Raw genomic sequence first — 25,779 nt, 5'->3', positions numbered from 1 at the left:
TCACTCAAGTGAAGATAACGACAATATGAAAATAAACGAAATGTGCTAACGAGATCAAAGACCATTCCGATGCAGACAAAACATCTCAATGAACAACCCTCATTCAAGTTCGCAGGGGAAAAATAGGATTACTCTGTGTTTTCTTTGAGGAGCAGCTTTCCGAATCCAGCCTACCGATAGATATAGCAACAGACAACAAACCATTTAACAAGCGTTATTTTTGCAATCGATATGAAGCTTAATTCAAACTCACAGAAATTACACTTAAATGATTTGATAAATTCATTGGTAAGCATATTTTCATATACCTATGTTTAATGCATCTGATGATGGCTTTATTGTAAATCACCCTCAAACCATTTTTACTTTTGCCCTTCCAGAATGATTTACATTATGCACCCCACTCTGGGTATGATGATAGAGAATAATACATTGAAACAAGATATGAACAAAATGTTACTTTAGCATAACGCTCATTACACCATTATGACAAAAATGATTGCAATTTCATATTTTCGATGACTCAACAAGACGCCATGTAACGGGTGTATCTCTCCTCCTTCAGGACACAATGGTCTGATTTATAGATGACTGCATGCAAATAATTGTTATTCACAGTCACATTTAGCATTATCAGTTCTGCAAATTATATAGTTCTACGTTCTGTTATAATACTCTCTATATTTGCAATAAACAGGTACAAGGCTATACGGAAATTGAAAAAAAAAAAACACTTTGAGATAAGAGTATTGTAAGTCTTTAAACTTAGCATAATTCAAATCTTCATAATCATATTGGTCTATCATGTTGGTTTGCTGTGTCGGCTAGTCAGTGAAGGGAAGAACTCATGACGTCATCCTCATCATCAACCTATCCTCGGAACAACCAAATGAGGGCGCAAATCATATGAGTGTAAAACAAGTTAGCAGGAGCAGCTGCGGATGAGCCTGCGGGTATACAAAGGAAATGACATATTATGTTTGAATGATATGTCGTCCAATCATGCAGTCGTCTTGTTATTAGAAGCATGCAATAAGTCTCAGAAAATATGCAAAACGCATATACATCAATGTCTCCCCCATCTTTTAGAAAGGATGATATGATTACTATACTCGTCATCGTGATGTATAAATTAGCTTATAATTGATTTACAAATTAACTTATAATTGATGTACATGGAAGGCATTCTTCAAAACTCTGAATCAATCATTAGACACCAGTATTATTCTTCTGTCTCTGTGCAGACTGTATTAATATATTTTTAATGCACAAAAATGCAATGGAAAACGAAGAAAAACAAATGTGCATTGTAATGTACGAACACTGATTTTTTTTGGAAGTATTTATTTTATCTTTTTTTCTTAAAATTTTAGAAAGAAGTTTCTCGCTCGAAAACACACACGCAGACATACACACATACACACTTTAGTTTATTTTGTGATAACACTGACTCACAAGATTAGGATACCGACATGTCTTGAGCAGAAATATATGTATAAAACGAGACTACGAGAATAAAGTAACAGTAACCTGAACTTTGAGGCCAGCCGATCACCTCCCCATTCTCAGCATTAGTCCGTTCCAGCCATTCCATGAGGGGCTGAAAGTATTCCAAAATGGCGTCAGCTGACATCTCCCTCTGCCCAGTGATGACTTCCATTGCGTCAGGCCAGGGTTTGCTTTTCCCCAACCTTAGCATGCTCCTTAGGTGTAACACACAACATCAGGTTAGACTCCTTGAAGCTGCGACATTGCATAATATAGTTTAATAACTAGGATAATTAGGGAGGATTTGAGCTGATTGAAATTGTAAATTGAACCATGAGATCAGAGCATTCTCTACCGGGAATCCCCTACATCAAAAACCAATATCCTTCATTGAATTATATGGTTAGCAGGGGCGGATCCAGGAATTCCGTAAAGGGGGGGAGGGGGGCGCAAAATATTTCTGTTTCATTTCATTTTTTTCTTTTTATCTCTTTTGTTTTAACTGGTTAAGTATATTTAGAGGAACGCATACATTCCATGTGAATTATCTGTGGTAGCCATTAGCACAGGGTTATCAAGTAACACAGAACTAGCTAACCATTTGCTGAGACCATCACTCTATTGTTGGCACTGACACCTACAACCAAAGCGCTGCAAAGCCAAGCCGAGAGCGTCAATGGTCAATGCAAGGGTCTTTGAGCTTTGCGATTATTACCAGCCAGGGTTCCACACCAGCTCTTGTCCGCTTGCCCGGGGCATGTGAAGTCTTATGTCGGGCAAGTAAAAATCAAACTATTATGAAATTTACTTGCCCCATCTGGCTGGCAAAATTTCTAAAATGGGAAAAGGTGAAAATAAATCTTTCAAGTAATATAAATGTTGAAAGTCTACTGCTTTCGATTGAGCTTGAATGAATTTAGACATGATTTTCAAGCATTACTCGTGATTTTCAATCACCACTTGTGACGTTTTTATTGTGTTCGATACCAAAACGACTTGACTTACGCCAGCTTTTCTCCAGCCTCCCTGGATCGATAGAAATCACACGTATGCAGGGGACCAGTGTGGTTTGCTGCTTCACACAGTGATTTGTAGAACTGGAACTGGATGATTGTGCGGATGTAGTATCTGTAGACAAAAAGGAATGTGATTAGAACAAATGATTCCTCTATCTTTGCTCTCCTCTGAAGTATCGGCCATGATGTACAGACCGGCATCTGTCAAAGCTATACGCCGCAGTTCCACGACGACTACAGCCTCACAAAGCTCTGGAAGTTTCACCTTTTCTCAAGGGAAGTATCAATGTGTTTGATTTTGGTAAATGTATTAATAATCAAACATTTGGGGATACAACGAGGGGAAACATTTGCAAACAAAATGCCGTTTTTTTTCTCTCAAATAAGTATCAATAAGTATTCATGGACATTTTCTGCGATCCATGCTCAGCTATCTAATACACAAGTAATACATTGGGTACACAATAATCAATATAATGTCACACATTTCCACATTTCGACGCAAGACAATTCTGACATGACAAAAGCATGGCAATGGTAAACACACTTGTCTCATTCGAAGATGACATTCGATAAAAAAAAACTCTGTAAACTAATACAAAATGGAGGGTGGAAATTCCTTATGTTATTCAATGGCAAGACGAGGATTAATGAAAACGGGATAAAACATTCTACACAAAATGATGAAAAGTAACGTTTATAAAACACATGAATATGAAAGAATTACCCAATGAAAGGATAGTCGATAATGAAATGGAACATCGCTCCAGGGTCAAAATCGTCATCTGTTCTGGGAACAGGTGCATCCACGCCAACAACGTCACGCCTGTCAGATACAATAAGGCTATCAGTTAAAAAGTTAATTGTAACCTTTGATTATTCCTTGTTTCTCGTCATAACAAATGTGTCGACCCTTGTACTAGCCTAATGAACGTTCCCAACCAGTTTTGTTCTGATTGACAGTTGATGGATACAGCCCAAATTATATTAATCAATATTCTTACATGATCCGTCATGACTGTATATACCGACAAAAAAGTAGCGATTTACTTCGTTGTTTCAAGCCATCATTGCAATCTGAAATGAGAAAAGTACCTCAAATACGCATCGACATTAGTGTAAGGATAACACTGCCACACATCAGGCGACAATACGATTTGCAGGAATTCACTGTAATACCCATGAGACATTGAATTGAAATACAGAAAGCAGGACTGAACAGCAAACACCAAACATGGTGATCTTGAGAAGATATTGATAATAATGATGACATGTGACGAAACTGACTTGATTTGCCACCATCTGGCCATGGAGTTGTTGACGTCATAATCTCCTCGCATTAGGTCCCATCTCCAGGTCGACAGCCCGAGGCTGAAAGGCAGCGTTCCGATCGTATCAAGGCTCATCCGCAGCAAGAAGTTGATATCAGTTTCTAACAGAATGTAGTATGATATAATACAATGTACATTACATGCATGATTTATTTTACAAGCAGTCTCATAAGATGGTTTTCACCTGTGTCTTATCGTTTCTTCCTAATCATCTTCATTTCTTTACTTATAGGTGTCCATTCTTTAGGTAACATAACTGTTTGAGGCTGAAATATTCTTCGTACTTTATCCATGTAATTGCAGCGTGCATAAAATTATGTTCATTCAAATGAGGGCGTAATTATCAGAAAAATGCAAAAGAAGAAAATAAGAACAATTATTTGAAAAAAACCCCAACATTAAATGCACGAATTCAGTATAAACAATGTCCTAAAATCGCACGCAACAATAAGATAAGAGTCTAATCTTCACTCATGATAGATAATCAGTGCTGTTTCTATGGTTTATAAAGCAGAATTTACCGTAATCCCCCTCTTCCAATCCCTCGAAGAGTCCAACTTCCCGCAGGTGTTTGGGCGTGGCTACGGAAAGGGACATAACTTCCCCGATGGCCTCGTGGAAGGCCCCATTGGCTCCGTCTCTAAAAGCTATTGGCAGGTCTTTGTATTGCAGGTAATATTGAATATGACCCATTTCGTGGTGTGCTACCAGGAAATCCTCCATTCTGATGAGCGTGCACATGGCAATACTGAACAATAGAAAAATAAAACAACAAACACAACTAAAACAACAAACTATCAATCAAGATGGTATAATGAATAGTTCTGACCTTCGTGTTTCTAAGTAATATCCTGTATGCATTTTGTCCAGTCCGTCGCGTGCATCCAGGAACATACCTTTTATCTTTTTGCCTTTTTCCTGACAATAAATGATGAAATTATGGAGATGTATCTCAGATGCTGTCAATAGTATTTCATTAGTATTTCATTTCCATCTACACAATTTCAGACTCGACTTCACATTTGCCGGTGGTGTACTTTGCTAAGCAAAATTTTCTAAATTGTCAAATGCAGTCTAGACTACGGCAGAATATTAATATGCAAATATCCCACTTCTATGAATGCTTAAATCATTTTTCATTTGCGTTGAGGCAGAGAGAGTATTATAATGAACATGAATGGAAAGAAAGAGACACGTTTGACACACTGATTTAAAAGGTGATCAACTTTATTGTGTCAAGATGCGAAACAGACTCTTCTACCAGTCAGGGATTGAAATTCATCTTACCGAAAATCGTCGCCAGTGTAAAAGTCCCAAGCAGACGCGTGACACACCACATCACGGCCATCGTCTGGTTTGCTAAGCATAGAATTCTCCCAGAATGCATCATTCACGGGAATTAATCCTAGCGACGTGAAGAACTCGTCAGACATTTGGAATATTCGAGTGACGTTGTAGCCCTAATTGAAAAAAAAAATGAAACCAATACGTGGAGTAACCCTTTGGAGAATAGGATGTACAACGCAACAATCTGGACGAAGGGGTTAAACAATTCAACCGTGAATAACGCGCATGCTCTGTACTCAAAACGGATGAAGGACTGCTCCGTAAATAATGACAAGCTGTGGCCAATTTTGACTTCAATATCTTACACAGTCATAGTAATATCGGTATGACTACGTTTGCACTCTATGATGAGACACCTGTGATTAAGTATGTACCATACATGACCCTTTAGTACAAGGCGAATTAACGTGCCTCGCATATATTTCTCCTTTCTTTTTTTTCTTCAACTGTAGGGTTTTGTCAAGGATTTGAGACTGAAAATGTTCATAAACAAAGCCCCTGAGATGAAGAAAGATAACTAAAATGCCCCCGTCAGCTCATACCTGACCTCAAAGTTTGGGAAAGAGATTCGGCTTTACTTATCATTGTCAATGTGACATTTTGTTTGTATCATTTCTTGTCAGAAGTGGTATACGATGCCAAAGACCGAATTCTTACTGTGTTGAGCTATAGTCCATGTTGCTGCACGATTCTGTGCCAACAAGCGGCAAAGGGTGTCCTAGTTTGTTTCATCGGTCATTGTGTTTTTAAATAAAGTCCACGAGTGCGAATCCGTGCAGGGTCGACTGAGCAAAGTGTATGCTTTTGAACTTTGAAATGTTGCTCAAGTTCAGACATCTGTTTTCATCTTCCTGCGTTCCTAGACATTGCCATGGTGTAATGACCCTGATATATGTCACGCAACCCCTTCTACCTACAAAAACATAATGAATATTGACTTGCAGGCCCTGACGTATATCTCACCTGTTCTACCATAGCCGCAGTGATGTCAATACTAGGTCTATCCGGATAGGGCACCACCAGAGGGTAGATATTTCCCCAGAAGCGACCCCAAATATCGCCTAGGACATTTGGGAAGATAAAAATGACATCATCTATTCTGCATTTCTGTAGTCATAAGAGTGTTGAAACATTACCGTTGATGAAACTTGTACAGGATGTGTAGACTTCTCAGGGAAAGGACAATTTGTATGACGTGCAAGTTTGTTTTCTTACCGGTTGTTGGTATAACCTTAATAGTGTATCTCTAGGTCCTTGTGACATACTTTTACCTTGGCATGACCTCATCAAGGAAGTGGGATCTCTTTCCCCGGGCTTATCTTGATGCACATATCTAAAGAGGATATTACGCCTCAGTACATATCGTTCCTTGTTCCAGATGGGATTTTGTCGTTACTCTTTCCTGTTCTCCTATCCCTTTTCCATGTCCTTCATTTTCATGTAGGCCTACTATCTAGGATATTATGAGTCTCGATAAAGTGCAAAATAGGAATCATTACAATGATAAAAGTCGTCACTTTCCCTCCTTGGCACCAAAGCTAGAGGTGGTTAGAGGGAATCAAGAAAAGATTTTTTTTTATTGAATTTTATAATGATCATTATTGTGTGGCAGAGCAAAATTTAAACCGAAGATCGTCAACCTTGTGATTTCATATGTGTTGACCGAACATTTAGCACGATATCCTGCGTGATAAAACAATTCACTTCTGGTATACATACCTTTATTGGCTTAAATTGCAGAGCCACATCATCTTTAAGTTTAATTAAATCCATGGAATGAAAATAAACGAACTATATTATATGAGTATGATTCCTCTTAAATTGTTCAAGGTTTTCAAGAAACAGGAATATTGATCTCACACAAGCAGCTCGGAAGAGGCGATGATGCCAAAAACTACCGCACACGTCTTCTATTTTCTTATATGCATACAAAGGGCACAATGAATAAGCGAACCTTTTTTCCCTATAAAGTTATCATTGCTTAGTCGGTACAACGTTGTCAAAAAAACACACACACACTTCAATGTATTTCTTTTGATTTCATTACACGTTTATTTAATACAAAACTTGATCTTAATTAATAGGCACATTATACCCGTTTACTGTTACTAGTATTTAATTTTAGTGCACCTTCAAACTTTTATGTCACAGGCAAAGTTTTCAACAAGCGAGGAAGCAATCTTATCATTGTTTGATTGATAGTGTTTTCTCGTGTCTTTGTTTCTTGTATCTGGAAAGTATATACAAGCGATTATACGATCACTTCACATTAGTTTTGTTTTGGACATTAGTGAATGAATATACATTAATAAATGAATGTACATGTATAAATGCACGAGTGCATGAATGTCCATACCTTACCTAAGACATTAGCAGGAAGGTAACCAGTGACATCGATATTGTCTCCATAGACTTCATGCAGTCTGCGTCTGACGTAAGCATGGAGCTGTTGGTAAAGTGGTAGGATGGCCTCGTAAAGTTCCTGGACCTTATCTTCGATATCCTCACCATACTGCGCTCTCCAGTAGTGACCCTGATCTTTGTATCCTGTACATACATAACACGTCATAAAGATCGCCAAATCGCTATAAGCAACACTGGGTTTTTGAACAAGACGCCTGGCAGATACACATGTTCACAGACAATACGGCAAGGTGACGAAAGATCATCCCCGCACAGTAGAAACTACCTTGAACGCACATCTTGCTCCGTCTTTCTTGCCTATATGAGTCATTTTAGTACAGTGCACTCTCAGTAATAACAAATACCTCGGGACAGGCGGTTTTCTTTCGTTATATCGAGATTTCGTTATAACTGAGCAGCAACGTATAATATAAGTCATACAGAGGATATTTGTTTTTTTGTATGACCAGAATTTTTACTTCCTTATAATGAAATCTTGTTATAATTATGTTCGCTACAACGGGAGTGCGCTGAAGAATAAAAAAATAACACCACCGCACGACTAGGGATATTACAGTATTTCGTTGTCACGAGGCAACGTTACTATACAATACATTGAATTACATTGCCCACGTCTAGTCACATATCCAGTACTCTAGATCTTTCAAGACTGGAATTATTTGTTGCCATCCACGACGATAGTTACAAGAAAGTATAAACTTTATATGATTAATTTCACCATATCACATCTTAAATGGCTTGATAAAACAAGCTCTATGTCATCAAGGTCATGCAAAGAAACATTGGCCAATATACGACAAGTTACTATTGCAACAGATACTTTACCATGATAAGATTATCAAAAAACTTCCTTTGGTGATTCAGTCATTTACCAAAGTTTGTAACCATGCAAAATGATATAATCGTAACATTGTTTTAAATCTGTTTGTGTGCCTTTACAATTTGAGCTCTTCACAACACATAGTTTACAATTTACGGAAAATTAACAATTAGATTATTGGATAAATGTACAGTTCTGATATATACAGATACTCACAATACCTTTGAATTTTGATACCGTCAAATTTGATAGTAATTGAAGACTGAAAGTGTTACTCTTCCTGCTCTGAGCTCAATTCAAAAACAGATAGAGCACATTTAGTAAAAGAGGTATCAATATCAATGACAGTTACGAAAAAGATGCAGAAACAGATACGTTACCATGGACATGTGGTCATTTGCGAGATTGTTGTTCCAAAAGCGTACAATAAAGCCTTTTGGAAGATGGTCAGTTTTGGTCGTGTTGGCCATCCATGTAGTTTAAACCAATCTAATCAAATATATTGGCGTTTTTGTTCTTTGCATGTCTAACTGAAATCAAGTGAAGAAAAAAGGTAGGAAATATATACAAATTTTTGCGTGAACTCCTTATCAATGCAGCGAAAAGACAGAGTATATAATGAGTTTGTCTTTATTCTTACTTTAAAAAGGCAATTGGTGTTGTTGTACAGGATCAGATGCCATTCTTGGGTGAAGTTCAGTTTCAAATAGTCAGATATACATTGATGTAAACCTGTTTTTATACCATGCTGTGTCCTATCGGTAACGTATCTGTCATAGAGTTATATAGAGAAATATATGCCCAACTTCGTGCCATTGTTACATTGTAAATGCGTTCCTTTGGGAATTTACCGTGTTTTGTTTCTTATCCAGCAAGTGTTGTTGTTTATATAAAGACAAGTTTTGAACGAATATTTCGTGCTTGATTTTTGGGTTTTACTCTGACTGAAATTGAACACTTTATGTGAGAATGGCCCTGGCAACAATTATTTTGATTCTAGGCTGGTTGCAGCAATCGAAAATGACTCCCTGGATGTCACATAATTTGAACACGTGAACGTGATGGTGAATGTCTGCATACCGTTTGCTCTTGCTCCCTCGTTGATAATCTCGACATATCTTTCGTAGAGAGGCTTATTAGCCACGCCCACTACGTCGCGGAATCCCTTCCACGCCCACACCAGTTCGTCCCAGTCAGTTGAGGTGGACATGATTACTTCCAACCCTATGAAGAAAGCCCGGCAAACACTAATTGCAGTATACCATCTAATAGCCGCTAAGCAGATGGTGAAAAGAAAACGTCCCATCTCTATTCATTTTTCATTTATTCATTCATTCTTTCATTCATTCATTCATTCATACATTTTATTTTCATCTCCAAACAATATACTCGCATATTACAAACGAAATAAAAGTATATTCCACACAACATAATAACATACATAAACACAGCTTGTCTTATAACATTATATTATAGAAGATAACAAGCATGGATAAAGCAGTTGAGTACTCAACCTTTATGTACTACAAGACTAGTGATGTTTAGAGTGAATAAAATATTTTCACAAGTACTTCATATTCTGACCTCTTCTTTTCCACGTCTTCCCATAAAAGCTGATTTTACTTAAACCAACTTGAATACCTCAAGTTCCAATAGTGCTTGATACACGCAACGCGTTATCATTGCATACTGGGTATCTTGTACGCACATCTATATTCCAAAGATCGGTTGCTGTAATAATGTTGATCACCTCTACGTCCTACCCCAAAGTTTCATCCGACTTTGTTGTCTGAATCACAATGGATATTACCCAAAATTGTAATCATGTTCCTTCTTGTCGAGTTCAAACTCAACGTTTGTTTCACAACCATGTTACATTGCTGTTAAACTCATTACATGGAGTATTTTACCTGGAGCCTTCCGGAGACATTCCGAGGGTTTGTTAGGCCGACATATCTCTGACGAGCTGTAAATCTTACTCATTTCCGCCAATATCTTGTGAAACTAATAAAGAAAGATAAAATAAAACTCCGTTCACGAGGTCTTTTGCTAGTTATGTTGTATCATTGGCTTGATGTCAGGCTAAAGTATTTCCTTTTTTTTCCTTGATGATAAGCATGGTCTTCTATATTCAAGCAAATATTTCGTAATGGCATGGTATTGGAACAAGTTCACGCGGTTGACTGCAGGTTCATCCGTATTTATTGCAATTCTGAATTTCATGCAACCTCCATGAGGTGCAATCTTCAATGATATAATGATTATATAATACATAATTATATATATATGTATATATATATATATCACTTCCATATTACTTCTTTGCTCCCACTTATGACTTCTAGATGTAGCTTTTATTTCTTTCTTACTTCGTCGACGGTGCGGTTGTCGAGGGCAGCAGTGCCGATGTCGCCGATAAAAGTTAGCTGACGCTTGACGTCATCGGGGAAAGTATCCATGACGCTGGCGAACTCTCTGGCCCGTTGCCCCGATCTCTTGTCAAACAGTGACGTCACCAGGCTTACACGAGTCTAATACAGGAAGCCAGAGGACCGATGGGAGACTAATACATAACATGTCAAAGTTCAAGTCGCTTCCTAATTCTCATGATATCCCACAGTTTCATACAGAACAAACAACTCTAACTCTAGCATAAATGGACAGGGTTTGGGAAGAAAATGCTTAAGTGACAAATTTGCGGAAGGCAGGTTCGTTGATCAGCTGTGGTTTTTTATTATATGACAATAAAAGTTCTTATTTGTTATATGCTTTACAAGAAATCGTGCTCCTTGACAATCAATGATGAATAGAAAATAAGCAAATTGAGTTTTTATGGCATTCGCGGCAAACCCTTACAATGGTTTGAGAGTTATCTTCCGAATCGATCACAAGTAACATGTTACAAGGAAACAGTCAGTAGTCATAATACTTCAAAGTGTGGTGTACCGTGAACCACAAGGATGAGTTCTTTAGCCAACGCTCTTCTTATACGACCTACCAAACTTAACTTCATTGATGATTCAAATATATTTCATACATTCAATTTTGGACAGAGGGAAGTTGACAAGGGATCATCAATCTGCATTAAGGAAAAATTCAAGAGTGCATAGTGCAATTCTAATAAAGTAACAATTAATTTGAAAAAGAGAAATTATATGATTATAAAAAGTAAAAAATGGGAAGTTATTGTGAATGGAACAATGAAACTATCAGATGATGTCATTAGTAGAGTGAATGAGGCATCTTTTGTTGGAATATGCATTGATAGTCATCATTCTGACTTAGAAGAGTCACATACAAGCTGGAAATAAATGTGTAAGAAGGAGGGTTGGTATTCTTTTTAATTTACAACACTGTGTCCCCCAACATACACTTATTCTCCTGTACAAATATTTTATCCAGTCCAACATTACATACTGATGGAACTGAAGTGTGGGGGAGTACAAGCAAATCTTATTTAAACTGCCTTCGTCTTAGTCAGAAGATGGCCATGCGAGCTATCACCTTCAGTCCACTCAAAACACATTTTGATCCCCTGTTCCAAAAACTGAGAGTAAAGGACATGGCATTGTTTGAATCACATAAACTTTCCATCTGTACATTTATATTTGATTTGTCAAAGGGGAATATGCCACATGATCTAGTAGAATATTGTCAAAGTATTCAATATTCCTATTCAACGAGGGGCAAAAAGAAGGCTTGTTTATCTACCAAAATGTGAAACTATGGGTGGTCAACTCTCACTTTCATTTCTAGGAGTTAAATTGTGGAACGCTTTGCCAAAAACTGTAAGGATAATCAATACCAGGAATTTCCGAAGCAATTTAGCAAAACACATCAAATCTGTATTGACAATGCCATGGTAGTACAAATCAATAACGTTATAACAACATTTTCAATTCATTTGTTCATTATGTATTACGTGTTAAAGGACCAACTCCCACTAGCACCTGTGCTATCACTTGGTTCTTTCAGCAAACTCATTGTGTACTATATATTACCATTGTATATATATTGTATGTTTAATGAAGCTCTTTTTTTGATAAATAGTTTGAATCATTCATTATATATTCGATATGTTTTTATAATGATAATAACAATAATGTCTTATTTACCCAGGGTAGCCTCTTCAGTGTTACCACTGCTCTGCCAGAGGGCCCTGCCATTATTATTACCCTAGCGTTGCCAGGTTTTTTTTATTCTAGATTTTTATTCTAGATTTATTAGACAGTTATGTACGCTATGTATTAATGCTAATGTTGACACAACTGTGTCTCCCTATCAGTAGATAGATTTGATTTCCAGCGTGATGACAAAGGGTTAGCGTATACAAAACACATGATCTGAAATCTTACTCTTTGTTTGATGTTTGATTTTATTTGAGTTTATTTGAGTTTGGTTCTAGGAACAGTACCCCCTGGAAAACCACCCTCCGGATAACTACCACCCGGATAATTACCCCCCAGGACAATTCCCCCCTAGGGCAACTACCCCCCGGACAACTACCCTCCAAGGGCAATTACCCTCCAGGGTAATTACCCCCTAGGACAACTACCCCCCGGACAACTACCCTCCTAGGGCAATCACCCCCCAGGGCAATTCCCCCTTAGGAAAACTACCCCCTGGATAACTACCCCTCGGATAACTACCCCTGGATAACTACCCCCTCGGATAACTACCCCCTGGATAACTACCCCCCGGAAAACTACCCCCTGGGTAACTACCCCCCGGAGAACTACCCCCTGGATAACTACCCCCCGGAGAACTACCCCCTGGGTAACTACCCCCCGGAGAACTACCCCCTGGGTAACTACCCCCAGGATAACTACCCCCCGGATAACTACGCCCGGATAACTACCCCCCGGATAACTACCCCCGGATAATTACCCCTCGGATAATTACCCCCCGGATAATTACCCCCGGATAATTACCCTCCGGATAACTACCCCCCGATAATTACCACCAGGATAATTATCCCCAGGTTAATTACCCCCTCCTCCGATAACTAGACCCCAGATAACTTCCACCCGATAACTACACCCTCCGATAACTTCCCGAGGATGATTACCCCGGATAAGCAAGCCTACAACTCCCCCTCCCCTATAACTATCTAGACGAAAATTACCCCCAGGACAGTGCACCACGCCAATTACCCCCTGGGTAACTACCTCCCGGGTCATTGCCCCCCCCCCCCCCCCATCTTACCTTTAATAAAAAGAATATCATTACTACAGGAAACGAAGTTCTTTGTATTATTTGCCAGGAATCACGGAGATGCCATACTGATACATCATTTTATGAAAACAACATCTTAAAGATTTACGATTTGTATCGTTTGCACTTAGGACAATTTATGTAAAAGCTTAATTTCTCCCTCTGTATTATGACTCTATGTTCATAAAAAACGAAGCTGTCCCTTCATATCCTACCCGGTAATCCAGTAAATGTCAATGCCTTTAACCAAACTATTTTCGCTAAATCTGTATTTTCTTTTACTGTTCCGAAATTTCGGATTTCTCTTGATAGTATAGTATAAAAGAAGTTTTAAGTTTGAATGCCTTTACCATTGAACTAAAGACATTTTGAAGAAATGTTACACTTCAGAATGAGTTAAACTTTTTGCAATATTTTTTTAACCACAATTGTCTATCGTTTACCACAACTCCATGTAACACTTCTTTATTTTGAGGAGCTTATATCTCATGCCTCACGTGCCCTGGTTTTGACCCATCATCTTCCTCTTCCCTCTCGCTTTTCTCTGTCCACCGTGAAGGTAGTCTATTCCTGTCATTCATAACTCACCTTTCCTCTTTCTCTCATTACAAGGGATTTATCTCGTGTGTGTTCATGTGCAGTGCACTCCCGTTAAAACGAAATGATCAGGACCGGCAGTTTTTTTTTTCGTTTTAACGAAATTTCGTTATAACCGAACAAATATAATATGCAATGTATAACGAAAAGAAGGAAACCACGCATAAAAAAATTCTGTCTGTTGAATCCTCATCATACGCTGGAAAGCTATGTGAAATGGGAGAATACCTTTTTAATTTCGTTTAAATATTACATTTTAAAAAGAGCATAAAGTTGTTTGTGTTGTCACACATGTGTAGAAAATGACGGTGTACGATTTGGTTACAGTTCGCTATTCCAATGGTTCTTTTCTTACTAAAGTACGTTACTCCGAAGGCTCCTTATTCCGAAGTTTCGCCATTCCCGGGATTCCGATGGTTTGTTTATGTGAAGGTTCGCATTTCCGCAGAATCATTATTCCGAAAGTTCATAATTTAGATCAAAATAATGTATTGTTCATTTTCCGAAGGTTCGTTGATCTGAAAATGAAATGAGGTTCGTCATTCTGAAGGTTTATAAATCAAAAAAAGAAAAAGGTTCACTAGTCAGAAAATCCGTTGTTCCGAAGGCTTTTTCATCAGAAAATGAAATAAGGTTCGTTATTCCGAAGAAATTTTGTTAATGAAAAAAAAAATGAGAAAGGTTAGTTATTTCGAAGATTTATTTATCTTAAGACGATTATAAAGATTGCAATTCTTAAGTTTTGTTAGTGTACTCTCCTTTTTCCACCATGGATTAACGATACTTTTTGTAATGTTCCGATTAACGAACGTTTTGAATTCCTATCATTTTCGGACTAACGAACCGTATAAGAATAAGAATAAGGACCATATTTTATTATCGAATTAACGAACCTTTGGAATAACGCCAAAAGGTGCTTAATAACAAACCCTCTTTCATTTCCGAACTAACGGACATTTAGTTGTATCAGAATCTGTGTGTTTTGTATTAAAGGACTTCGGAACAATGAAACAAACCTTATCTGAATTCAAATTATTTTATTACAACAACGCAAGTTCCCCTCGGAAACTGTGCGTGATACACGGAGTGAACATTCAATGATGCGTTCGCTCATGCAGAGACGCTTTAATAATGCTTGTTCCGCTACGCATTTTCGAATGCGATCCGCATTTCGTTATAACGGAGCGCATTTCTTTTGTTTTTCTTTGTCAGTGGCGCTCAGAAAAGACTTCGTGATAACGAAAATTTTGTTATAACCGTCTTCGTTATAAGCGAATTTTGTACCATAGACTTTAATGGCGATAATTTTGGGACCAGAAGTTTTGCTTCGTTATAACGAAATTTCGTTATAACCGTGTTCGTTGTAACGGGAGTGCACTGTATCTTTATATGTGTACTTCGTCTCTGTCTTAATTTGCTTTCTTTGCATTGTTTCATCAATTTTGTAACTATTTTACTGTTATACCGTTAACGCTCATTTCAGAATTGCCCTACTGCATTATTGGGCATATTAACAACTAGTATATCAAGGATGTGGGAAGAGATTGTCACCTCCTTGGTATGATCACTGCAGAACATTACCTCCCTTGACAATTACTCCTTATTAAAATTAGGCTCCAAACAATCACCCCTCTTACAATAACTCTCCCCCAGAAAATTACGTCTCTCATTGTTATTTTCGAACACGTTAGCTATTTGAATTGAAAAAAACCAACATTTTTTCATATCGTCTGCTTTTGGTCGAGACCTAACTTCAGGTTTTAAACATCTTTTGGGTGAGATAATTAGAAACCCCTTACGAAATATTAAAGAGCATGTTATTCCAAGAAGGATTCAATTTTTTGAGAAAAAAAATACTCTTGAAATGGCCGGGATAAAACAGAGCAGCCCTATAATGTAAAAAGGATTCTGTCAACTACCACTCTCCCTAGATCTATTCAAAAAGAGGGTGCAGGACAAAAGACTTCGTTAACAACTAGGGGTGTTTTGTAAAAAAAAAAAAAAGAAATACCGTTAAACTCGTAATATTATACTCTTTCTAATGAGACTAACTTATATTTGAACTGGATTTCCTCTTAAAGTGTCGAGAACATTTAATTTGAAAACTAGCACAATTCTACTTGTATGTAAAACAAGCTGTAATTTTACTCTCATGACAGATTAGGGCACCTTTTGATAAAAGTTGCCAGTTATGACATCTTGTTAGTATCTAATAATTTCAATAAAACCATGGGTTCTGCTTGATTGATAAGCTCGAGTCACTGACTTGTTACCATGGACCTGCTTTGATCGACCTACAACGATTGGTAATTGTGTGGAACTGACAGCTTGTCAGGACTGATAACTTTCATAAAACCGTGCCCGGATCCTATCATAAATTATGGCTTTATATCTGAACTGAACTTGAACTTTATTTCCGAGTCAATATATAATATACAAAATATATGTGAATATGAGCAAATTGTACAAAAAGTGAGTTTAAAAACAATGGAAACGACAACAAAACAAAGCGAGATTATGATAAAGACAAAAGAATTAAAAAACACATCGGGAAAACAGATATCACAGGTACATAGAGAACAGAAACTCATTAACATTATGTGTTTGGTTGACCGGAAAATGGTATGCGCGTAGAAAGCCAGAATAGGCTTGTTATGTTGCACATACTCCGCGTTATAATCATTTGAAAATTACTTTAAAAAAAATCAAATTAATCATAACAAAAAAGAGAAAAACATTAAACACCATCATACAAATAGAAGAAAGACCAATACATCCATACATAATAATCCAATCAATACTTACTAATTAATAACTTCTTGTACTGCCTTTTGAACATATTATTAAACTGTGTATTGAATTTGCTCAATTCTAACGTATTCCATAAAACGGGACCAGTATGACGTAACGAATATTTAGATTTATCGGTTAAAAAACGCCATCGATGAAGATGATTTGACGATCTTGTATAATAATTATGTACATCAGAGTTCACAGAAAACATATTTTGTAAATAAGGTGAAAGAGTTTTAGCATGGAAACGTTGCATAAAGGAACATATTTGAATTTTATTCAAATCTTGCAATTTAAGAGTGTGTAATGATTTAAAAAGTTTAGATGTTGAAGCTCTATAATCTGATTTTGTACAAATTCGAATTGCTTTCTTTTGTAGTATAAAAAGTCTTTGAGTATGGCAAGAATACGTGTTTCCCCAAATAGAATTGCAATAAGATAAAACAGATAAAATATAGGCATTATAAAGAGCGAACAAAATGTAACTTGGTAAATCATATTTCATTCGATTCAAAATTCCAATAAAACGAGAAATTTTTGTACAAAGTCAATATGATCGCTCCAACTCAACTTACTGTTTAATACAACACCTAAAAAATTTACAGATTCATAAAATTTCAAACGTATATCACCAATTTTTAAAATCATATCATCAGTATTATACTGCACACCTCCGCGTTTAAAAAGTACACATTGTGTTTTACTTATATTCAAAGTGAGCATATTGCACTTAAACCAATTATGTACTTGATAAAGATTTTTGTTTAAAAGTTCAATCAACACATTGATATCATTATGAGAGGCAAGAAGTGAGGTGTCGTCTGCATATAAAATAAAATGAGATTCATGGCATAATTCATGGCAGAATTGACAATATCGTTTATATAAATCAAAAACAGTAAAGGTCCAAGAATGGATCCCTGAGGCACACCCGTATTGATATTTCTAAAAGACGAATGAAAAGAATCATAAACAGTGAATTGTTTCCGCCCACATAAATAAGATCTAAACCACTTAAGACAGACACCACGAACACCATAATATTGCAATTTTTGAAGTAAAATTTCATGAGAAAGACAGTCAAATGCTTTAGAAAGATCCATGAATATTGCCAAAACTTCTTTACCATCATTCATTTCTTGAATTATTCTGTCTTGTATTTCTATAACTGCCATGTCTGTAGACAGATTTTGCCGGAATCCATACTGACTATCGTATAATAAATCATACTGAAGCAAGAAATCATAAAAACGAGTAAAAGCTATTTTTTCTAATATTTTTGAAAAACAAGGCAAAATAGATATTGGACGGTAATTTGTGAATATTCTGGGATCATCTTTTTTCGAAGAGTCTCTCGCTAATGTTAAGGGAATATGAATTGCAGTGAAATCAACTCTCCTTTTCTTATGTTTATCGTCTATCATGTGTTATAACGGTAGAAAATAAATGACAAGCCAAAAGAGTGATGACAGTGTAAGAGAAAGGTGCATCTTCTGATATGGTGTTATGAACTTATGGAAAATATACGACGGGTGGTAACTTTCGGGGGGGGGGGGAGGGAGGGTTGTCCAGTAGGTAAGTATCAGGAGGGGGCGGGGGGGGGGGGGTCGGGGTATTGTTAATGGGGGGGGGGGGTAGTAATCCGGGTGGTAGTTATCCTGGGGGTGGTTATCCGAGGAGTAATTATCCGGGTGGTAGTTATCCTGGGGGTAGTTATCCGGGGGGTACTTATCCGGGGGGTAGTTATCCGGGGGGTAGTTATCCGGGGGGTAGTTCTCCGGGGGGTAGTTACCCAGGGGGTAGTTCTCCGGGGGGTAGTTATCCAGGGGGTAGTTATCCGGGGGGTAGTTATCCAGGGGGTAGTTATCCGGGTGGTAGTTATCTGAGGGGTAGTTATCCGGGGGGTAGTCATCCAGGGGGTAGTTACCCAGGGGGTAGTTATCCGGGGGGTAGATGTCCTAGGGGTAATTGCCCTTGGGGGTAGTTGCCCTAGGAGGGTAGATGACCGGGTGGTAGTTTTCCTAGGGGGTAATGGCCCTGGAGGGTGATTGCCCTAGGAGGGTAGTTGTCCGGGGGGTAGTTGCCCTAAGGGGGAATAGACCTGGGGGGTAATTATCCGGGTGGTAGTTATCCGGAGGGTAGTTGCCCAGGGGGTAAGTGCCCGGATACGAGAGAACGTAACTTATATATATATATATATATATATATATATATATATATATATATATACATATATATACATATATATAGTGAGTGTGAAAGGTGTGTCTTCAGCTGCTAAACCTCTGGGCCGTTCAAAAGCTACGTCTATACCGCCTCTTCTTTATCTCGTTTGACATAATTATATAGTGTATACCAAGTTCATGCTGTAATCAACAACAGTTTATTTCGGCACACAAATTTTCCCGCGATTCTCTCTTGTTCAAGTGTTCAAATGTTACAAAATAAACTGTTAGTGATTACAACATGAACTTGGTTTCTGTTTTATTTTTGATATTTTTACGCGAACACGTGGACAACTTACTCAATATATTATACTGTAATGGTCGAGAGAAAGAGAGAGGTGTGATTGAGATAGATAGATAGATAGATAGAGAGAAAGAGTGTGCCTGTGTACGTGTGTGTGTGTGTGAGTGTGTGTGTGTGTGTGTGTGTGTGTGTGTGTGTGTGTGTGAGTGTGTGTGTGTGTGTGTGTGTGTGTGTGTGTGTGTGTGTGTGTGAGTTAGAAATATAGAGATGGTGACAGAACAGAAAATTCTTCCTGCCTTCCTGCATATTCGAAGTGCATTCTAAAAATTCTGACGCTATTCTGAGTGCGTTCCAAACATTCGGGCCCATTCTTCTGGCCAGCCCGAATATCTTAAGCATGCTTAAAACATTCGAGGAGCATTCGAAGTGGAGAAATATCGATTTTTATTCGAAGGGATGATATATTGTAACTGGACTCTGACTGCATTCTAAATATTCCTACGGCATTCTAAATATTCTGACGACATTCTAACATTATTTGAAACAATCTGATCTCATTTGAGGGAGAATCGGAACGGTGTTGCACCTCAAATTCTGCCAAAATATCTCGAATGCTCAAATGCTCATATGATTACCCCAGTTAAATACCGGTTAGTGAAAAGGTTAGAGTAAAGATTACGATTAGGGTTAGCTTTAGGGTTAGAGTTTGGGTTAGGGTTAGGATTAGGTTCGGGATTAGGAGTAGGGTTAGGGTCACGGGAAAGGTCTGGGGTAATTGCCCAAGGGGTAACTAGCCTATCCAGACACTCTCTGTCAAGAAGGTCTTGCTGGAGGACAGTAATCTGTAGCATAGCAATATTTTTTCACACAGTGCATATTATTGACAACTATTCACTTTCGTTACCTCAGCAACTATTGTAATGTATCGCTACTGTTAGTTTTTTATTATTGTTGTTTTCTCTGTACGATAGTATGCATTGTTTCTTTCACTTAAGAAAGTGAGATTTATGCTTGCATATTGTGGAAAAAACGAATAAATTTGAACTTGAACTTGAATATGGTCGGGTTGAGACTGGTGAAAATCACCATTTTATACGCTATTGGAGACCATTCCGGCGGCATTCTTGACACGCACGGGACATTCGTGTTGCATTGTAAGTACATTCTAAGTGCATTCTAAATTTTCGGGCTACATTCTGTTTGAACCCGTGAACATTCAAAGTATATTTGGTAAAAAGCCATTCCTATATGGAACGTGCTGACAGCATTCGAAATGAGTTTGTACAGCATGCTGGACGCTTTCCGACCATCAGACTTCAAGCAGCAATCGAACCGCGCTCGTGCGGCATTCGAAGTGCTTATTAAAGATTCTGACCCCATTCTAAAGGCCGTGTCACACCAGCCTTGCGTGCGACTTGCAAAGAACAATTTTGACTACCCGGAGGTCCCCGTAGGTGATCCGCACATGACAGTACCTAGCATGTATCTCAAAAGTAGTCGCCCGGAGGTGCGCACGCATATTTTTTTACCCGCAACCGTGTTTAGGCCCTGTCACACCTTTCCGGGCAAGCTACTCGGGCTTGTTACGTGTAGGGATTTTCTAGCATACCGGACATTCCTGATGGCGGAAAAGGATTTGTGCGAGTCAGCGCATGTGTCTTACTTGCTGGACGCGTTATACTTGCGAGTATACTGTGTGACCTTTGTACCAGTCGCGTGGAGGCTGACAACTCAGTGAAGGAATTCCTCTAATGGAATGGCTGAAATCTCACATAATTTCATTATCTTGGCTGCATACGGGACTGCGAAGTACTTGCGTGGGAATTGCCTGGGAAGTACTGCCGCTAAGGGTCTCCTACTGGCGTTCTGGGTGGACCTCTACGGGCATTCCCGCGACTCACCCGGAAAAAGTCTTGGTCATGCTCAAAACTTGGCTGCGGTTAAATCGGACTTGCGTGAGCACCTCCGGGCAACTACGCGCTAGATACTGTCAGGTGCGGACCAACTGCGGAGAGCTTCGGGGAGTAAATTTGTTTCCCCGCAAGTCAAGCCGCAGAAGTTCCCCCGTACGGTATGACAAGGCATGAATGAAAATTGCAAACATTCTTGTTCGCCTGATGAAAATCTTTTACGTGCTGGAAACTACCTCCTCGCCACAAGCCCACGTAGCTTGCCCGGAATGGTGTGACACGGCCTTTACAGTATTCTGAATACAGCGTTCCAAGTACATTCGAGCAGCATTCGAGAGCTAACTCATTCGGAATGTGCAAGAATGATTCGAGAAGGATTCGAAGTCCATTCCAAGCATTTGAACAACACGCCCTACCAAACTGTTCGAATTTGATATTTTCTCCCGAATGTGGCACGAATTTGGAAGATATCTAATTCCGGCTGGTTCTGCTTGATTCGTGCTGATTCCGAATAAATGTGACGGGGGTATAAGAAATAATCTTCGAACACTGTCATCCCATGAAACAATTTCTGTCAGAGCTCTTGGACAGACTGCCATCACGGACTACTCTCTTTAAAAAATGAATTAACCTCATGGCTTTACATACTGTGCCATGGCTATCTGACATCGCACAACATAGCAGAGAGGACAACTGTTCCACACATTTCAGATGTATCAAATTGCAATACATCTCATTGTAGAAAGTTTGTAGCCTACTTCCAGGCGCTTTGACCTACTTGTATTACATATTGATATTCTTGGTTTGGTTTCTTTTGCAATTATTACAACTATGAATCAATTCTTGGTGACATTCGTTACTGTCAAATCGTTACAACCCAAAACATATTTTGCTCGTTTGATTGATAGAAAATGTACTAACGTGAAGTTTTTGGGATGATGTTTCTGCGTTAGCTAATAGAATGTTACTGTAAAAGACTTTACTGCTTCGCGAATCATGTAAAACTGTGAAATATAAGAAGCTTCTTACATTTCATCTAATTTGAATGAATGTTTTTTTCTTCATAGTACTCGATCTGTTGGATTTGAATAGAATGGCATTTCCTAGTTGGTTTAAAGGTCACAACCGTCATCTGCCACGCACCCGCAGAGTGCCCCAAGAGAGACAGACTCAAAAGTGATTTGATGACGATTCAATTCACAGTAACACACGTCATAATGTTCGGTCCGTTTATCACAGCCATTTGGCATTCATCCAGCTCAAGAGATTCTGATGACCTCTTACAAGTTCACTGTACGAAAACAAAATTACCCTTGCAAAGAATGCATTCATTTCATTTCTGAGTGATAGATAATTCAACGCAATCAGATGCATTGTGGTAAAGGTTGGCTATCAAGACAGAAGTCATTCACCTGCTGCGTTTAAACATTGATTTGAAAACAACGACGGGTTTACAAGGGATACTAATATATGAAACCTTCCATAATTCCTATCAAAGCTATGTGTGTCTAGTGGAATATTCCAACAGAAAGATAAACAGACAGAAAGAGAGAGAGAGAGAGAGAGAGAGAGAGAGAGAACACAAGGAAGGAAATGATTAGAGAGAGATACTCAAGTACAATTCAATGTCAGTGCTTATTCAGTTTTTTTTTTACCTTGTAAACGGAACCATACTGACCATAATGATCCATAACAAAGATAAAAACCCCCAAACATTTGTCTTTACAGGAAAGTAAAACATCATCCACCTATTTTGATATAATGAGAGTCAAGAAATGAAGCAATCCTGAAGCACATCTTATGTTTCACTTGTATTATGAGAGACTTTAGAGATTAATACGTTGTAGATTTAATTGGTCTGTTTAATCACGGTTCGTTACCGTATCAAGCAAGGAACGTCACTTACGTTAATTTCAGCATTTTCATCAGTCAAATTTCTGTCGTAATTCCAGCTCGCTTCTATCTGCCTTGAAAATACAGCCCCTGCCTCAGCGTTGTATTCCTCCAAGAAATCTATCGCATCCTGCAGCGTGTTGCCTTCCCGAGCAACCCGTCCCCCGGTTCCCCCTCCCTGGTCGCCATGAGGGGCGATGGCTTGGACATTTGCAGCCAATGTAAGTATCGCGAGGAGGCACAGAGTTAGCGCCATAGTTGTTTTATGCCTGAGAGCAAGGTGAGGCAATGCCAAGATACTTTCACTGCACAGAGGAAATATCGGCTTCGACTGAAGGCAGGCAGTTCCGATTATCGGCTCGCACTCAAGTACATTCACCCACAAACATCAACACACATACACTAATGGATCCTGTGTATGGATCATACACACCGACTCTATACATGAATGCACATACAGAAATAAAGCTTGCGATTAAAAGGATATAATGCGGTATTATGCCGAGACGAACCTGGTCGTGATTTTCGGTTCATCACGCTAGGCCTTTAAAAAAAAAAAATCAAAATATAGGCTTGAAAACTGGTTCAAGTAATATTTCAAATAAAGAAGAGTTAATAACACAGGAAACAGGATATTGCAACTTTCGATCTTTTATTATTCAGTTCGGTGCAATTCGAGTAAAAAATATGAACGATTGCGATAATTCAACTCTGGCAAGAAATACTTAAAGGGGATGGCTAGTAACTGATCTGTGGGAATCACTGGGAATTGTTCCATCCTTGTGGAATTCATTGAAGAGTAGGCCTACATCTTATATCTATCGTTCTGTGAAAATCATTTGCTTCAGAATGGTCTCATTTTCAAGTAATGTGCAGTTTGATGTTTCCAGGTTATCATGCCTGTATAGACGGGGCATTAAACTGCACGTTACTTGAACATGAGACCGTTCTGGAGCAAATAATTTTCACACAACAAGAGATACATAATGTACTCTTAAATGAATCTCACAAGAATTTGAACAATCATCAACCAGCATTCTCACTAATTCCCACTGATCAGTTACTAGCCATCCCCTTTAAAGAGATGGTACTGTATTGGTGGAGATGAGAATTGGGCTTTCAAATTTTTGCGAGATACCAAGAAAACACTTATGAAATAGTACAGAGCATATCATTTTAAGAGGAATTCAAAGTTGATTTGTGGAAAATCGGGCTTGGAATGACTGAAACATCCAAAAACAAAGTAAAATAAAGCGATCGTAATAAAATGTGGGTCCCACTCTTTATTAGAATCGCTCTGTTTTGAATATCTCAGCCATTTCAAAACCAATTTTCATCAAATAAACATTGCATTCCTCATGGAATTACATGCTCTTTCATATTTCATAAGAGGTTTCTTATTATCTCACCAAAAAATGTTAGAAACCTGAAATTAGGTCTCAACCAAAACTATATGATCCCTTTAAAGTTACAGCTTTGAAAATGAATGAATCATCACACGGCTTCAGCTGTTCAGTATTTAAAATGTGCTCTGTCCCATAGCTGCTCTTAATTGAAAGCTACATGGAAAGACATTGGGAGAAATACTAGCATGTATCAGATGCCGTGTCTACACAAAAACTGAATGATTCGTCTTTTGCGTTGCTTCTTTCTTTTTCAACAAGGAACATTTTGAACATCATTTCTGCATAAGGTCTGATTTTTTATACCAGTTTCATTGAAAATACGAAGTCAAATGAAAAAAAAAAAGACAAACGAGCAATATTCCCGTCAATTTTCAAAACAAAGACAAATTTTCTAAACGTCTAAATGCAATCTTTACAGATAATCTCACACGATAGGATAATGCTCTGTGCTATAGACTAAAGAAAGCGAAAAGGCGTATAAACGCATACACCTGCGCATGACCTTTGAGTCATTTTCGGGTTCAAGGTTCCTGCTGATCTGGATATCTCTTTTTCAGGTGTCACTTCCGGTCCCCATGAACTAGGTCTATACTTTGCCAATAATGTGTGAGTAGATTGGCAAATGATTCCTTACAAAAGGCAGGGGTTCGCAATATAAATGAAACCTTGTTGATTAACTAACGTTATTGTTGTTTTAAAGAAAAAGAAAGAGAGAGATGCTAGTAACGGATAAAGTCGAAAATCATCCTAACCTGAGGCTAGACTTGTTTTTCTTTTGCTTTAGAGCACATAAAACACATAAACAACACAGCACTTACCATAAGAAAGCAAACGAAAACCTGACGTTCGTGTTGGTTCTATAATGCACACCCAAGACGATTTGAATAGACAAACTTTCAAAGCTAAAGTCAAAGTAGGTGGAAACATAATAAATTCCATTGAATCCTTCATGATATTGTTGATGATATTGATTTTTCAAGACAAATCTGATAGGGGGAGAGCGGGAAGAAAAGGCATCTGCGAGACATTCATGATTAATGATTTTCCCCACACTGCCGCTAGAGGGCGGAT

The 25,779-nt window shown here is 38.2% G+C and overlaps 1 protein-coding gene across 1 annotated transcript; it reads right to left on the bottom strand.

Annotated features, from left to right (window-relative positions):
* Positions 1–828: 828 nt before the first annotated feature.
* LOC139729285 (angiotensin-converting enzyme-like) lies at positions 829–23,558 on the bottom strand. Its single transcript, XM_071640213.1, has 13 exons — positions 23,316–23,558; positions 10,796–10,957; positions 10,337–10,430; positions 9,507–9,650; positions 7,544–7,729; positions 6,146–6,243; positions 5,123–5,295; positions 4,357–4,583; positions 3,792–3,936; positions 3,232–3,330; positions 2,494–2,616; positions 1,511–1,703; positions 829–870 (listed from the first exon to the last, which is right to left on the bottom strand). Exons 1-13 carry the CDS (start codon positions 23,556–23,558, stop codon positions 829–831), a joined length of 1,929 nt encoding a protein of 642 aa, XP_071496314.1.
* Positions 23,559–25,779: the final 2,221 nt, after the last annotated feature.

The sequence above is a fragment of the Diadema antillarum genome, unplaced genomic scaffold, assembly GCF_040938485.1.
Source record: "Diadema antillarum isolate AM-2024a unplaced genomic scaffold, OU_Dant_1.0 seq00000233_RagTag, whole genome shotgun sequence".
NCBI lineage: Eukaryota > Metazoa > Echinodermata > Echinoidea > Diadematoida > Diadematidae > Diadema > Diadema antillarum.
Note: the sequence above shows the minus strand (reverse complement) of the source record. Positions and strands in the feature narration are given on the sequence as shown.